This window comes from Myxocyprinus asiaticus, chromosome 24, assembly GCF_019703515.2.
Source record: "Myxocyprinus asiaticus isolate MX2 ecotype Aquarium Trade chromosome 24, UBuf_Myxa_2, whole genome shotgun sequence".
In the NCBI taxonomy this organism is placed as follows: Eukaryota; Metazoa; Chordata; class Actinopteri; order Cypriniformes; family Catostomidae; genus Myxocyprinus; species Myxocyprinus asiaticus.
Window position 1 is genome coordinate 2,345,001 of NC_059367.1, and position 17,950 is coordinate 2,362,950.

The 17,950-nt window shown below is 34.5% G+C and overlaps 1 protein-coding gene across 1 annotated transcript in view; it reads right to left on the reverse strand.

Moving 5' to 3' along the window:
* LOC127414577 (tricarboxylate transport protein B, mitochondrial-like) overlaps positions 1-13,067 on the reverse strand; it is a 34,572-nt gene extending 21,505 nt beyond the window's left edge. Inside the window, exon 1 of the mRNA XM_051652707.1 lies at positions 12,935-13,067. Coding sequence (XP_051508667.1) covers positions 12,935-13,013 — 79 coding nt within the window. The 5' untranslated portion in view covers positions 13,014-13,067. The remainder of the gene's footprint in view (positions 1-12,934) is intronic.
* Positions 13,068-17,950: the final 4,883 nt, after the last annotated feature.

The following is a 17,950-nucleotide window of genomic DNA, read 5'->3' on the forward strand; positions in this document are numbered from 1 at the left end:
AAACCAGATTTTAAGAGAAATTTACACATAAATGCAGGTAATTCCAAAGGGTTCACATACTTTTTCTTGCCACTGTGTGTAAATATATATATATATATCATACAATTTTAAAACTTGAACTATATCAATTATTGTTTGAATTTACAAAAAATACATTTAACAATATTGGTCAAGATGGACAGAATGTATTACTCCCACAAATTTACATTCTTTTTTTTTTTTTTTTTTAATAAATAATATATTGTGAAATTTTCATCTCCGTATTTTTGCCTCTTTTTTCTTTTTATTTATACTGTATGTTTTTTTGCATATTTTGTATATATATAGTAATTTTTTTTTTCTTTTTTGAATAATTTTTGTTTATTTGAAAAAATGGATGGAAAAGCTACGATAACATAGAAGATATATGTTTTATCCTTTGTTGTTGAGTTGTATGTATGTTATTTGATTTAGATTTTCTTCATAACAATAATAAATAAATCAAAATTTAAGTTGGAAAAAAAAAATAGCACATGGGATACACATCTCTCCTCAATCAGGGCAAAAAAGTAACCAAGGCTCTGGGAAAAAATGCCACAGAAAGCGCCAAAAAATTGCCTTCGTAGTGAATTTCTCTGTTTTTAATCTTACATAATGTAATGTGTTGAAACGGTTATTATATTAAAATGTACTGTACAGTGGAAGGAAGTAGCTGGAGTTTTTGAGGGAGGTATTTGTTCCAAATCGTGGCTTTATTACACTTGAAAAAATAATTTTAAGATTTACGCTTTTCAATTACATAACAAAATCCCATCAAATTGCATTATCTTCAGAAAAACAAAATATTTTGCATTTTTACAATTTAATCCTGTTAAAAATCACACAATTCAATTTGGTGGAAATTTGTTTAGAAATTGAAATACATACATAAAAAAAAAAAGGCAAACATTTTTTTTTTTGGAAGATTCCTTCAATTTGGGGATATTTAACGCAGGGATTGCAATCTTACTTGCGCACAGATAGTCATTCCTACTCTGTACCCTGTACAGCATGAGTAAGTATTTGTTATTCTTTTATGTTTAGTGTATTGTGATTCAAAACATTGATATATTTTGTTCCTTATTCATCTGCATGTTGCATTTGGTGCTTTGTGCATTATTTTTGTGTCCTATTAAGGACTTTTTAAAGTCCTTATAAGACTAATCTTCCTCTCAAATGTCACATATATTCATACGTATATGGCTTATAGTCAGTTTGATGTCAATACTGTAGCACCTAACGCATGGTTGTCTTGCCTTTTGTAACCAAATACGACTCTGTAGGTTTGAATATGCAAGAGAGATTTCAGAATGTCAGTGAATAACGACTTAAATTTTGTTCTGTTCCTCACACAAAGCTATCACATGACTTCAAAAGACTTTTAATATAGCACAAAGAAGCACATTAACTACTTTAAGTATATATTTTTTTGGAGCTCGACAGCCTGAAGAGCTCTGAAGTCCCTAAAGAGCCGTTTTGACATTAAAAATGTCTCCTTTTGTGTTCCATAGAAGAAAGTCACATGGGTTTTGAGCAATGTAATGATGACTGAACATGATTCATTTGGGTGAACTATTCCTGTAATTGTTGCCACTGTTTTAATTAGATTCAGTGATTCCTGAAAATCTTACTCCCAGTGGTGTTTCAGGATTCTGGCATTACATCAGGCGAGAAACATTAAAGGAAAGATGACATATGAATTATTCCTTTCATGTTTCTCAAGGAAGCAAACAGAAACTTTATGGCTCTATTAATACATGATGTTTGATCTTCTGAAGGGCCTTGAGCTGTTGTGAGTGGCTCTCAGGTGCGGGGTCCACAATAAAGATTGCCTAATGACCCGGGGCCAGTGTGAGCGAGTTTAGGGCCACTAAACGAGAAAGCCGCTTAAGACACGTAAGTGGCATTCACGTTTACATGCATTGTGCACTGTGCAAATTCTGATGATGCACGCAAAATATATCACTAACTGGATTTCCATCCAAATGTTTGGCATTTTTTTATGAAAATGCGAACAGCTGAATGACCTCCTTGCTTCGGTGAGAGTTGTATCCGCTGTAATAGAGCAATTTAACATTATGTTATTTAATGCTGCCAGGAGACGTTGCAGAATAAGTGCAATAGCTCACATAATGATGGCTCAAATGGCTATTCCCATACGCCACCAGCCTCCATATATCTGGTAGCGCACGCGCTCAAACAGTTCTGGATGATAGTGAGGACCCACTTTAACCATGTGCGACGTCGCGTACACATGCGTTGATGTTGTATTTTGGCTTCGCTATACACAATGCATCATTTAAATTCATTTAAACCAACTGATCTCAGTTCAGGAGACTCGGTGCTGTCAGTAAAGGGTTAAACTTTTGATGTTATGAGTCATGTGACCAAACAACATGGCGCCGATCACAGCGGAGTTTGTCTTTGGGACTGATAAGAAACCTAATTCAGTTTTTACATTGAAACCTCTTCGACTCAAAAGATTAGTCGATGTGCCATTTTTTACATTTAAGCGATTATTGCGAAACGCCACACTGTTAAACACTTTGTACACTAATGCATACTTTATCACATTTTTTCCTTAGAAATCTTACATTCACTGTAGATTATCACATTGAGAATCAATGGGTTCATTCAAAAGCTGGAAAATGTGTCTTTCAGAGGCTTTATATGGAGTTAGGATGAAAATGAGGTGCATTTCAAACTGTTCTGAGATCAGTGCAGACAGACAGCACACTGGAGGTTAAGTCATTCACTAAATAGGGAGCAAGGGAGCATCCTATAGCTCTCTATGCAGTTAAGTGCATTCACTCCTAAAATCTGATCAAAAGTTCAGTTTCAGGCTGCAGATGATGTTTGGATCACTCAACATGTTTAACAGACATGTGACAATGATAATCAGTACATAGATTCAGAATTTATAATGTATCATTTTATTTTAACATGCTTGGCAGTGATTGGATGATGCTGGACATTACTTTGAATCAGAATTAATTATGCTAATTTCTGATGTAATGTCTGTAACGTCTATAAAACATGAATAATCAACACTACTGGAAACATCATAAACAATTTGATTAAAAAAAAATCGAACTTTCTATAACTTGGTATTATTTAACATTTCACAACTTAGTCCTGCTGTCCACATATGTGGACATCAATATTTAGGAAAACTCTAGAATTTATTTATTTTGTTTGCATGTTTATTAGGTGCTACTAGTTACAAATGAAAAAGCCAGATGGTAAATGCACACAGCAGTCATGCTCGGGTCTCAGGAGGTTATCTACGAGCTGTGGGTTAAGAACGTCTGACTAACCAGGGCTATGTGATGAAGAGAAGTGTGCTATGGTCGAGCTGTTCATTGGGCCAGTCACATCAAGCCATCACACACCTATACCAACTGATGAGTGCACTGCCATCGTGCTTTACAAATGGTCATAACATGTCATAGTTTATGCAAATACACTGTTTCCATCACATTATGCTCATTCAGAAAATCCACCCCATCCTAGTGCATAAACTTTTGAGCAAGTTTATCCGCATATCAAGCGTATACATTCAGGTTTTATTATACGCAATTCTTTATTTATACTATTTCTGGCAGGGCCTGTGAAAATGTTGGCAGGGCAGGTAAGTGTCTGAACTATTGGCCTGTAAAGTGGTAAAAGCCTCATTGTTAAGCAGGAGGTAGAGGGGATGACAATCAGCAGGACAGACAGGAAAAACAGATTCTGAAGAGGAGAGAGAGAGGAAGTGGTTGTGAATGGAGGAGGAGAAACACGCTGACGAGCCCTCGACTTCAGAGAGGAGAAGAGCACACACTGTGCTTAATTGCAGCCTTCCGGCAAGACCAGCACACACACACACACACACACACACACACACACACACATTCTTATAAGGCAATAAAAGGCTTGAGTGATGTAGAAAACACAATAGTAGGGAGCTGCTGGGTCTCCATTAGACAGAACGGCCTGCAGGCGAACACACTGATACACACTAGAGCTGGACATGACAAGCGAGTCCTCAGAGGAACAGCAATGATTGATCATGCAAACACAAACTTTTCAACTTAAAGCTGCACTACGTAAGATTTTTTGGTTAAAAATGAACAAACTCCCATTATTGATTGAGTACATAAACAATCAGTGTTCAAAACAATGTTCTTATCTTACCCCGATTCACTACGGTAAGCCTATGAAAATTATTTTTATTTTGAGCTGTCGGGTCGGATTTGGCGCGAAATCGCTGGCTTATGACGTACATCCTTGCGTCATGTCCGTAAACACAGGAAAGAAGAACCGGCTGTCTCATTCCCATGTAAACAGATGGCGGTAATGCACTGTTTTAGTGTGCGAGTCGCCGTTAAAAAGAAGAAAGAAACTACAGTTCAGTCATTCACATTCACACAGTTCAGGATAGCATCGCTACAGTCTGGACGGATGTTTATCTGTTATCCATTTGGTGAAGTTGTTTACCTGCTATAATGCTTGGATATGTTGTTTGGTAGGGTTGTTGAAGCTAATATCGCTTGTCATGCTTGTAAGAATCAAACATTACTCGTGTGTTAACAGATCGCGATGTATCTACGTTGTTGGGGGAAGTTACTGTGACATATTTACTAATATTTATGACTTCTTGTTACTGTTATATTGCATATTTAAGCATATTATTTTCATGTTTAATAAAGTATATTTTATCCCAATCATTATTAAATCCTCGTTTTTATTTTTTTAGTTTACGGTGTTATTGTGTGCATTGCATAGACATACTATTGTAGTATTACAGTTCACTTGCATTATCATCTGAGGCTGTAAAATATAATATAACAATAATAAAGTCTTCCATTGAACTCGTATCAGCCATATCATGAGTTTCACCTTTTAAATTGATAAGTGTAGTACAATGCAAATGTTAATAGTATATAAAACACATGAAAAATCATATTAAAATATGATTGAGTCCCCTGTTCTTTATGTAAAAGTGCTTTGAGTGTAGAGTCAGAAAAGCACTATAAGTGTAAAATTCATTCATTCAAAATATGTGAATACGAGTGTTGTTTATCTTCATCAAAGCAAGTAATATTTCAGTTTTAAATGTTTAATTGTATAACATAATATCAACATGAAAATAGCAGGTTATGACTCCGGCTCTGAATATCTGTATTTAGTTCCAGACAGACAGACAGAAAAGAAAGACTGATAGACTTAGATAGATAGATAGATAGATAGATAGATAGATAGATAGATAGATAGATAGATAGATAGATAGATGATGGATGGATAGATGGATAGCATGTTTTAGCACTTAGCATGGTGTTGCTAGCATGTTTTAAAGCTTAGCTAGGCATTGCTAACACATTTTAGCATGTTACTAGCATGTTGCTAGCATGTTTTAGCACTTAGATACTTGGTTGCTAGGGTGAGCTCATTTTGGTAGCTAGGCAGTTACCAGGGTGATACTCAATAGGCTCCTTGCTAGCCTGAGTCAAATGAGCCAACCTGGAAATCTCTATGATGTTCTGGTGCAGAGATATGTTTTTGCTACTTGGTTGCTAGGGTGATCTCATTTGGTTGCTAGGCAGTTTCCAGGGTGATACTAACAAGGCTCCTTGCTAGCCTGAGTCAAATAAGCCAACCTGGAAATCTCTACGAGGTTCTTGTGCAGAGATATGTGTTTTGCTACTCGGTTGCTAGGGTAAGCCCTTTTGGTTGCTAGACAGTTGCCAGGGTGATACTAACAAGGCTACTAGCTGGCCTGAGTGAAATAAACCAAACCTGAAATCTCTATGACTTTCTGATTTGTAGATAACCTTCTTACCCATTTTGAAAGGAAGTCTATGAGTTTGGGTTGCTAGGGTGCACTAAATGGTTGATAGGGCATGGCTAAGTAGTTTCAAGGATGATACTTAAAGGCTGCTTTCTAGTCTGTTTCAAAAAAGGCCAAATATGAGGTCTGTATTATGTTGTGGTGCAGAGATATGGTCTTTGCAATACGGTTGCTAGGGTAAGCCCATCTGGTTTCTAGGCAGTTGCCAGGGTGATACTAAACAGGCTGCTTGCTGGCCTGAGTCATACGAGCCAAAAATGAAGTCTCTAAGAGATTCTGATCCGGAGATACCAATCTAAGCCATTTTGAATTGAAGTCAAAGAAGTTTGGTTTCTATGGTACTCTAAATGGTTGCTAGGGCGTGGCTAATTAGTTTACAAGTGGATACTTGAAGACTGATTGCTCACCCAAGTAAAACAAGCCAACTCTCATGTCTCTAGGACATTCTGATCCAAAGATATCAATAGAAGTCAATAGGGCTGGTTGCTAGGGTGCTCTAAATGGTTTCTAGGGCGTGGCTAAATAGTTTCCATGGTGATGCATAAAAAGTGCTTTGTCTCCTGAGTCAGATGAACATGTCCCAAATTCTCTACGACATTCTGTTCTGGAGATATCCTTCTGAGCCATTTTGAATGGAAGTCAATGGAAATGGTTGCTAGGGTGCTGTAAATGGTTGCTAGGGCATAGCTAGATAGTTTCCAATATTATACTTAAAGACTGATTGGTAGCCCGAGTGAAATGAGCCCGCCCCCATGTCTCTACGTCATTTGGATTGGGAGATATGATAAGACAATTTTTTGTGATTGTCTTGTCATAGTAGGGACAAAATCCATTTCCACAGTAATCTATGGGACTTTTCGGGACAGTTTTTTAAAGTACCTGCATTTAATTACATCTGAAGTTGCACTGTTAACCTTACTCCTAACCCTAACCCTAAACCTACCCAGACCTCAACCTCAGTAGCAGCAAATGTGAATCTTGTGAGAATTTTGCAGAACAACATGTAGTTACACAATAAATACATTGTATTGTATGTACATAGTAGTTAAAGACACCTAATATAAAGTGGGATAAAAAAAAAAAAAAAGCCTTTGATTTTCATAGTGTAGAAAACACGGACGAAATCGCAGAATCCATCCATAAAAATGGAATTACCAATTAAACGTCAAATGAAGCCGGCCGCTTAAACACTGAAAACACCTCATCATAAGCATAAACATCACGTGTGATCTTTGTTTGTAATAGATATATTTATATAATTAAATTGCAGCCTTTTGCGGTTTAATAAGCAAATTTATGCCATATAGCGAACTGGTTATTCGGAGGTTCGTCAAAGAAACTCAAATTGCTTAATTCGGCTTTCCGCCAAAATAAAAGCTCAATTTAATAAGGCACGTAAAATTGAAGAAATTGCTACAGAAATATACTACTGCTGTATAATTAAATGTTATATTCAATGTAGTAATAAATAATAATAATAATAATAATAATTAAATAATCACATTATATTTAGGCAATACCTCACAAGCAAGAATGCTGTTGTACTAAATAAAAGAATGATCGAATGAAGAATTCATCAATGCTCTCATTAATACTTTGATGCTCTACTATATATATATCTATATATATACTGTATATCTGTATAGAAGCACGTCAGTTGATAACATATGATAATAATGAAATGGTATCTTAAAAATACATTGTTTTGTTTTTCATTCGATTAAAATTCTACGTACAGCTTTTTTGATGATCAAATCTAATTTATCTTTAAAACACGGAATTCAGAATAAAAAATGAAAAACACAGAATTGAAAAATAAAAATAAAACTTAGGTTAGGGGTTACACTTTATGGTTACGTTTAGGTTAGTTGTTAAACTTGAGAAAAATCGTAAGAACAATGTTCGTGGGGCCTGGGTAGCTCAGTGGTAAAAGACGCTGGCTACCACCCCTGGAGTTCGCTAGTTCGAATCCCAGGGCGTGCTGAGTGACTCCAGCCAGGTCTCCTAAGCAACCAAATTGGCCTGGTTGCTAGGGTGGGTAGAGTCACATGGGGCAACCACCTCGTGGTCGCTATAATGTGGTTCGTTCTCAGTGGGGTGCGTGGTGAGTTGTGCGTGGATGCCGCGGTGGATGGCGTGAAGCCTCCAAATGCGCTATGTCTCTGTGGCAACGCGCTCAACAAGCCATGTGATAAGATGCGCAGGTTGATGGTCTCAGACGCGGAGGCAACTGGGATTCGTCCTCCGCCACCTGGATTGAGGCGAATTACTACGCCACCACGAGGACTTAGAGCACACTGGGAATTGGGCATTCCAAATTGGGTGAAAAAGGGGAAAAAATCCCCCCCCCCCAAAAAAAAGAGAGTAAAATTCATACGTATTTGTACGAGCCAACTCATACAATTTCTTACAATCTCGTATTATTATTGCGACTTGTCATGAGACCGGGTTAGTATTGCAAACACAAGAAATTACCATAAATATATCAAACATACTGAAATAAAATGCTATATTTCTAGAGCGATTAGTGGTATGACAAATTGCTTATATTCCTCATTTGTAAGTCGCTTTGGGAAAAAAGTGTCTGCTAAATGACTAAATCTGATTTATCATCATAGTGCTGCAGAATTTACACTGAAAATTACTCCAATTTGCTACAGTGTGTGATGAGACATACCTCAATGAGGCTTGAGATCCTAAACGTGAACACACAACCACACCACGGGCACACTGCTGTAATCTCTGATATACATAGGATTATGGGACACTGGCTTGGAATGCATGCATGCATGTGTGTGTGTGTGTGTGTGTGTGTGACGTGAAAAGTTTCCAGGTCACTGATGGGTTTTTGTGCTACTGTACAAACCAGACCTGCTCTACAATACATTCTGTCCAATAGCTGAGAGCACATCAAAAAACACACAAACACACTTCAGAGTCTATTCACTCTAATCTATAATACTCTATTCAGTAAACAATGATCCACACACACACATCCTGAATGTCTAGAAACACCCACACATCTCTATCAGAGATATTTTTACTGTTAGCTCGGAATAAACAATACAAAAGGATCATAACATTATGTATAATGCAAAAATATAAAATATTTATAAAAATAAAAAAATAAATTCCTAAACAGCCTGTCACAGTCTTTCCAGTCAAATATGATGTGGCATTTTCATCTGACAGTTTAGTTTGTGTAATTATAGCTGGGTGGAGCACACATGAGCGTATATAGAGAAAGGACAGGCCTTTAATACGGGAGAAAAAAATATCACAGACATAAAACCCTGTCATTTCGTTTCAGCCGAACAGCTCCCGGATGGTAGTTACCCAATTATTCAGAGAACACCAGAGCAGATCCATTATAGTTCACACATATATAGAGAGAGAGAAATAACCAAACTTCCTTTGTCATTTTACTAAATCTGTATATAAAGGTAAGCTTTTGTTCTGTTGAACTTAAACACAACATCAGATAAAACTTCTTTGTGAATATTTACATTTAAACATATATATTTACAAAATATTTCAATATATATTCAATATTTCAATATAGAATAAATATTTAATATTTATTTAATATTTTATAATATTTTTGTTACATATAAATAAATATAAAATCTTTATTTCATATTTAAATATTTAATATATATATATATATATATATATATATATATATATATATATAAAATATAAAACAAAGATTTTATAATATTTATTTAATATTTAATATTTCACAAATATTTTTATATAGATTTGCTATATTAAAATAAATATTATAAAATATTTATTTGATATTTATTTAATATTTTATAAATACTTTATACTTCTTTGTAAATATTTACATTTAAATATATATTAAAAATATTTCAATATACTGTATATTCAATATTTCAATATAGAATAAATATTTCATATTTAATATTTTATAAATATTTTATATTTTTGTTACATATAAATAAATATTATAAAATATTTATTTTATATTTAAATATTTAATAAATATATATAATATATATAATATAATAATATTTTGACATTATATATATATATATATTTAAATGTAAAATAAATATTTATTTAATATTTTATAAATTCTTTATACTCCTTTGTAAATATTTAAATTTAAATATACATTACAAAAAATATTTCAATATATATTAAATATAAAAAAATATTTTTTATATTTCTTTTTCATTTTATTTATATTTTATATTTTCATATATCTGAATATTTTGCCATTAAATTTAAAATATATTGTTTATATACCTATCCTCATCAACTTATTTTGTTCCATAGTTTTTAATTCAATAACATCATTCACATTTCTTCAGGGGACTATAGTTCATTCCCTCATTAAACACGTTTAGTATTGTACCTTTGTCTTTTTGTCTGACTTTCAAATATTTTTTGCTTTAAATCACAGTTTGTAATGTTGTGACTCAACTCAGAGCAGGTTGGTTTGGTTAATGGCTTACAATGAAAAACAAATCTATGGAAAAACAATTCTGGAACCAAGTGGGCATTTTTAACAAAAGCTGAAGAATAAAAAACAAACAATTGACCTTATTATAGAATGTTTACAGTTGCCAAGCAACATCTCAACTTGCTGCATTAATTTAGAATATGAAGTCACAGGTGTGTGTTTATCAGCATTGTACAACGGCTTCAAATGTGGCTTATCCAATCTGAATCTTTTATCTCTGATGTCCAACACATTTAAGGAGACACTGAAAGCTGCTGTCTTTCTTTGATAGAAGTAAACATCAGGGTTTGAAGGACATCAGCTGTGTGTCCTAGTGTTGGTCTGACCTTTACAGAACTGATTTATAGCCAAAACATCAGAACTAAACCACCACAAATCTGAACAACAACCAAAACAAACACCATATATTCTGTACAGAACATGAGAGGAAGAGTGACAGTTTCATAGAGAAGTTAACAGGGTCTGTCTGAGTTCTGAGGTATTAAATAACAGGAAAAACATCCTTGAGCTTTTTGAGTCACGACTGCTCAGATGATTCTACAAGAGGATAATATTTAGTCTACTTTACAGAACTAATATTAATATCTATCTATTGTTGGTTAATGTGACCATTTTCTGGACTTACAATTCATAATAAACTGTCTTTACAATGTCACCCACTCCAAACACAAAGAATTCAAGCTGTTTTCCCTGTAAGGGCTTTTGGTTATTCTGTATTTAATTGGTATCTTTTTGGTCAATTTACTGTATTTTGGGCTGTTACACACAGCTATTTCTACCTGATCTGACCCTCGAAAAATTACTGCACATTAGTGTAACCTACAGAAATCTGATATATGGCAATATATACAAAACACATATTTGAAATATATGTTAATATATGGTTTTCACTGATTTAAAAAGTCACATACACTGCAAAAAAAATAAAAATAAAAAAAATAAAAAATAATAATAATTTGTCTATTGTGGTTTCCAGAAATTTACCATAAAAAATACAGTGACCATGTTTCAGGCTTTACGGGATGTAATTTTCATGCCTGTATATTTTACAGTTCATTAGCATGTCTAATATTAAATGATAATAATCTGGAAATATAAAAGTCTGCTTTTCACTTTGAAATGCTGTTAAATAATAGTTTACCATAAAAAGTGCATGCATTCTCTTGTTAAACATTATATATATTTTTACTGTTAGTTATACAGTAAAATTACACACACACACAAAAGTAAAATTACACTTTAAAACATTTCTGTAATTTTTAACGGTAAAAGACCAACAGTAAAAAAAACGTCGATTGGTTAATGGGTAGTCACCTTAAAATATACAGTAAAAAAAAAATCATAATAAATGTAACAAAACAATACCTGTAATTTTATGGTAAAATGTTGTAAAAATAAAATTTTACCGTATAATTAATGATAAAAATGTATTTTATGTTTAACAAGAGAGAACGTACTTTTTACAGTAAATTATTGTTAAAAGTCTGGTAAAAAAATCACATTATATTTCATTATATTGTATGGGAATAGTTATGTTTATTCTTATTTTTAATATCAGTTCTGTACTTTAGGGTGTTCCGTGTATTTTTTGTAGTTTAGCTCATGTTTATTGTATTATTTAATTTCACATGTGTTACCCTGATAATGTTTTGTGTCTCTACATGTGTATTAATTAGTACTTCTGGAATGGACACTCTATGTCATCATGTACCTTTCTGTAATTACTAGTTATTAACAATACATTATAAAAAGCAGATTTCTATAGTTACAGAATGTTAGTGTATCAAGCTTATGTATATCATTTCATAATATATACGGTAATGAACCGTAAAATATACAGGGATCAAAATTACATCCCATAAAGCCTGAAACATGGTCACCGTGATTTTTTCAGTAAATGTTTGATAACCACAGCTGCCGGTAATATACCGTAAATTTTACGGAATTTTTTTTTTAGTGTACTTTTAACATAAGACATTTTTTTAAATTTTATTTATGTTAACTACCAGTTTTTCTTTTTCTTTTTTTTTTTTTTTATGTACCATTTTTACATTCTTTTGCGGTTAAAGTTACAAACATTTTTTACAGTGTACTTGTACAAATATTTAAAAACACTAGAAAAATTACCGTTTTCATATATGTATCATGTATTTTCACAAATACGAGTGGAATTTGAATATGTACATCCTCAAATAATTTTTAATAATATATATATTTTTTACTGTATATTTGTTCATTTATAGCTATATATTAGATGGTGTCTGTTACACATATTACTATTATTAATAACTATAGTAATAACAATAACAATATGTAAGAACAAGCAGCTTTACAAACAATTACACAGTAATAACATGTAGATCACTTGTAGTATTACTCAGTAATTACCTGTGTAAAATAAAGTGTGACCTATCAGATTTCTGTAAAGGTAGTCATATTAAATAATATGTTTGCCCATTTAATGTAGATATTACCACATAAGTACATTTTAGTTATTTGCCAAAACATTTTTTAAGTGTAACTGTGGCAACAAGTCATTATAAGCTCGTTATTTCTCTTTATGTATTAGTAATGTGTTAAAATCGTGTCCTGACCTGCCAGGATGGCTTTTCCAGGATGGGTGAGTTTGGCTTTGCCCGCGGGCACCGCTGCGCTCAGAGCTCCGCGCGTCATCTTCTGTCAATCACTCACGAACGCACCGCACACGCGCAACGTTTCATTTGAGAGCAGTGCGTGATCCGCCCGATCATAGACTGATGACATGAGACTAAAATCACCCAATCAGCAGGCACATCACACGCAGGGGCGGGGCGTCTCTCTCTCTCCTGGTGGGTGAAACTGGTTTTAAGGTGGAGCGAATCTCTCCAACCAAAACTGTCAACACGTCATGAACAAAAACAGTCCAACTGTCGTGTTAAAGTTAGGTTCAGCGACGTTATCTGTCATCATTATCTTTAAAAACTCTCGCGTGAGCTATACAAACAAAAATACTATTTTATAGACACAATGATAATACCATAGTACTAGCATGCTGTTTTAGTCACATACAATGGGAATACCATTGTTTTAACCCTTGTGCATCAATTTAAAAAAGTTACTCAGAGGTTCTTCGAGGCCATAATAATATTATATATTAATATTATTTTCCACTTACAATGAGTTAATTTTTCTAACCATCATCAGTCCTGATCATAACTACCAAATATTCATTCATTTTCAGGATTTTAACCCTTTAAATGCCAGTTTGTTTACATAATGCCACTGTTGTTGTTTTTGTTTTCATTTAAAAAAATAAACACACAAAAAATGAATTATTTTCCATATACTAAATGCTAAGGGGATTTATTTTTTATTTGTTTTATTTTTTATATTTTTTGTTTTGATGTTATCACAGTCTGGGATATGTCAATGATTAGCAACAACATTGATTTTGATGCATTATTATTTTTTGTGCAGTATCAGATTTAAAAAAACAAACTCACACTCAGGACCTTAGAGGACAAAAATGTCAGTGTCAAAAAACTGCCATAAAAATATTATATATGAATATTATTTTCCACTATCACTGACTTAGATTTTTTAACCAACATCAGTCCTGATCAAAACTACCAAATATTCATTCATTTTCAGGATTTTAACCCTTTAAAGGCCAGTTTGTTTACATAATGCCACTGTTGATTTCACACACACACACACACACACACACACACACACACACACACACACACACACATTTCTCAATACACACATACAAAACACACTCTGACATCCATACCAACACGCACACAATTTTAGCTGCATCATTTATTCAACTGGCCTGCAGTGCTCTATAATACATCAAACAGAAAATAGGGGAAAAGCATGTATTTGCTCCATAGGCTAAACATGAGAAAAATGGCGCTAAAATAAATTGTTTACTCAAGACATTGAATGATTACCATATTCATAATCATTTTAAAGAATACTAAAGAGGGGGCCTGGCTAGCTCAGCGAGTAAAGATGCTGACTACCATCCCTGGAGTCACAAGTTCAAATCCCAGGGCGTGCTGAGTGACTCCAGCCAGGTCTCCTAAGCAACCAATCGGCCCGGTTGCTAGGGAGGGTAGAGTCACATGGGGTAACCTCCTTGTGGTCACTATAATGTGGTTCTCACTCTCGGTGGGGCACGTGGCGAGTTGTGCGTGGATGCCGCAGAGAATAGCGTGAAGCCTCCACACGCATTACGTCTCCGTGGTAACGTGCTCAACATGCCAAGTGATAAGATGCGTGGATTGACGGTCTCAGACGCAGAGGCAACTGAGTTTCGTCCTCCGCCACCTGGCGAGTCACTATGCCACCACGAGGACTTAGAGTGCATTGGGCATTCCAAATTGGGAGAAAAATAATAATAATAACAGTTTTTATGTATTAAACAGCTATAAAGTGGCTTGTTTTGAAGTCAGCTTGTTATGTATGTTTTGGACAGAGAAAAAGTCTTGAACATCATATTTCACGGACCATCTTCTTTGTTATCACGTCTGCTCAAATAAATACCTATCTGACCCACAACTGCTGTTGGTAGATTTAAATTTTAAAGAATCACACAAACTCGCAAACCGGCTGATCTTACCTTCCAAAGTGCAACAGCTGTGACAGATTTGAGGCCAAATATGATTTAACGATGATCTTATGTGAACAAGATCACAATACAGGATTTTAAATCAGCTGTTCGGTTTGACTATTTAATAGTAATAATGTGTTAAATATTATCATTTACTGTATGTGGGCCAATCATTTAAGCAGTAAAGACACATACTGCATGTCTGACGATAGTCTGACGATTGCATGTCTTTTGATTTTTATGGCATGTTTTTCATGCTTTGGAAGTGTGTTAAATATGTGAGGATGTGAATACGTCAGCATGATACATGACACACAGGCATATTGACAAATTAAAACTGATTTTGTCAAGAGTTCAAAAAGAACCTACATAAATGTTTTCACTTTCAATCATAGATATACCTTTCTAATAATCTTTAGTAACATTAACAAACATTATTACAGTATGTAATGCTTAAAAGAAACTGCAGCACAGCCCATAACCTGCTGTTCTGAAGAACACGGAAGCGGTTGCTTGCTTAATGACGTCACAGTAATTTCATAAAATAATCATCATTGATAATCATGATTACAATATCAAGGGCAATAATCCACTATTATGATTTTTGTCATAATCATGCAGCCCTAGTGTGAAAGAACTTTTTGAATGCACCGCTTCTCTGTTGTTAAGGAAAATTTGGTTTAAAGTGTGTTAACTTGGCCCATCCATTTTTATTGAGGCCCACCCAGTAATTTACTGGCTATGCCCTTGCCCACATGCCACATGGTATTATGGTCCAAAATTGGCCTTAAAATCACTTGCCAAAATTTGACCGGACCCACAACAGAAAGTTTCATAACTCCACCATAACTTTCCTGTGTCCTCCGTATCCCCAGAAAGCAGCAGTTACTGGACCACAACTACACCAGAATGCTCTAAAGTCAGCCATACCACAGCCAAAGACATGCCAAACCCACCCCAGAATTAATACCATCTGATATGCAGCATGTGCCAAAAAACATTACACTAGCTGTGGCATATTATTAACTATTAATTAAATAATTTCTGTGTCTGAAAAAATCTGTGTTGAAACAATAACACTCAGAACACACAATAAAACTATGCCCTAACACGTATATTAAATGCATCATAGTGCTTTGTCACTACACTTGTAAAGAAAACCAAAATAAGTAAGAGTCCAAACTGTGCGTTTTCTGTAAAACTGAAAAAGAAAATATACATTAATGTGCGAAATACAAACCCAACATTAAAGAGCAACAACATGAAAGTGTTTGACATAAAGTATCTTAGAGAAAGCAATATTTAAGAGTTTATTTTGTTATTTTATTTCATTCTATTTTTCTACCGATATTTTTATTTATAATTATTATTATTTTTTATTTTATTTATTTTTTTATCCCCTTTTCACCCCAATGTGGAATGCCCAATTCCCAATGTGCTCTATGTCCTCATGGTGGCGTAGTGACTCGCCTCAATCCGGGTGGCGGAGGACGAATCTCAGTTGCCTCCGCGTCTGAGACCGTCAAACCGCGCATCTTATCACGTGGCTTGTTGAGCGCGTTACCGCGGAGACGTAGCGCGTGTGGAGTCTTCATGCTATTCTCCGCGGCATCCACGCACAACTCACCACGCACCCCACCGAGAGCGAGAACCACATTATAGCGACCACGAGGAGGTTACCCCATGTGACTCAACCCTCCCTAGCAACCAGGCCAATTTAGTTGCTTAGGAGACCTGGCTGGAGTCACTCAGCACGCCCTGTGAGTTGAACTCGTGACTCCAGGTGTGGTAGTCAGCATCTTTACTTACTGAGCTACCCAGGCCCCATTTATAATTATTTCTTGTTTATTTGCACTATTGTTATTTTACATTGCAAAACTTCTCATTGTAGGAAGCTACACTGCAAACGCTTTCGCAATACAAATGAACAGATTTGTCATGTCACTAAAGCACACTCACAGGCAGCAAGACAGATAAATAGAATAAACAGACATTTCCACATATTTAATGATTGTTAACTTTATTCTCATCTGTGTGTTTGATTCTTCAAACCGAGGAGCCATGACACTTAAACTTCTTTCTCTGAACGCCTCAACCAGCAAACCACTTGTAAGTCAAACTTTTTTGTATTTTTGTTTTTTCCTACAAAATTAGTGTTTCTTGTTTGCTACAACATTACACTATAGACAGTGCATATGGCTTGATGCTGATAAACAGCACCAGAATAGCTTTAGAAATCATGCACAAGCAACAACTACAGCTGAACCTTGTAAATGCTCACTTCATGTCATTAGCAGTTTTCTTAATGTATGCATTAATGTCCAAACTCTCTCTACTTACTCATTTGTGTACCGTTAAATATCTGTAACTATCAGATGTTTGTTAAGCTCAGAACATGCAGACATGAGGTCATCGCTTTTTCACTGATGGCGTTGTTCACTTTGTACCAATGAAATGTCGTAGCACTTTAAATGTAAACAAAAATAATACTGCAGGATAATCAATTAAACATGGAAGAGAAGGGACAAAAGAACCAAGAGCATAAGAACACTGTACCCTAACTAGTGTTCAGACTCACATTATGTCAAACAGTGAGCATTTGGAAGTTTAAAGTGTGTTTTTAGTGTTGTTCACATCTCCAGGCAGAAGTTTCAACACACGTGACTGAATTTTTGATCTTTAAAACATATAAGAGAGTTTAAAATAGTATATGGCTCAAATATAAAAGAGTTTTCATTTGCTTAATATTTTTAGTCACTACATAATTCACATACTTCCATTAGTGTTATTTAATAGTTTTGATAACTTTACAATTCTTCTTAAATGTGGGTAATAGTAATTAAAAAAAATGTCGCCGCATGTGCCAATTATCGGGGTCCAAGCAGTTCAGAAAAGTGGATACAATTATTAAAATTGCCAAATTTGAAAGAACAAATCTGTAGGGGCAAAGTAATTTAATAACAAAGTATTTTAGTTACTTTGTAGGTTTTTACAGACTTGTAAGGAAATA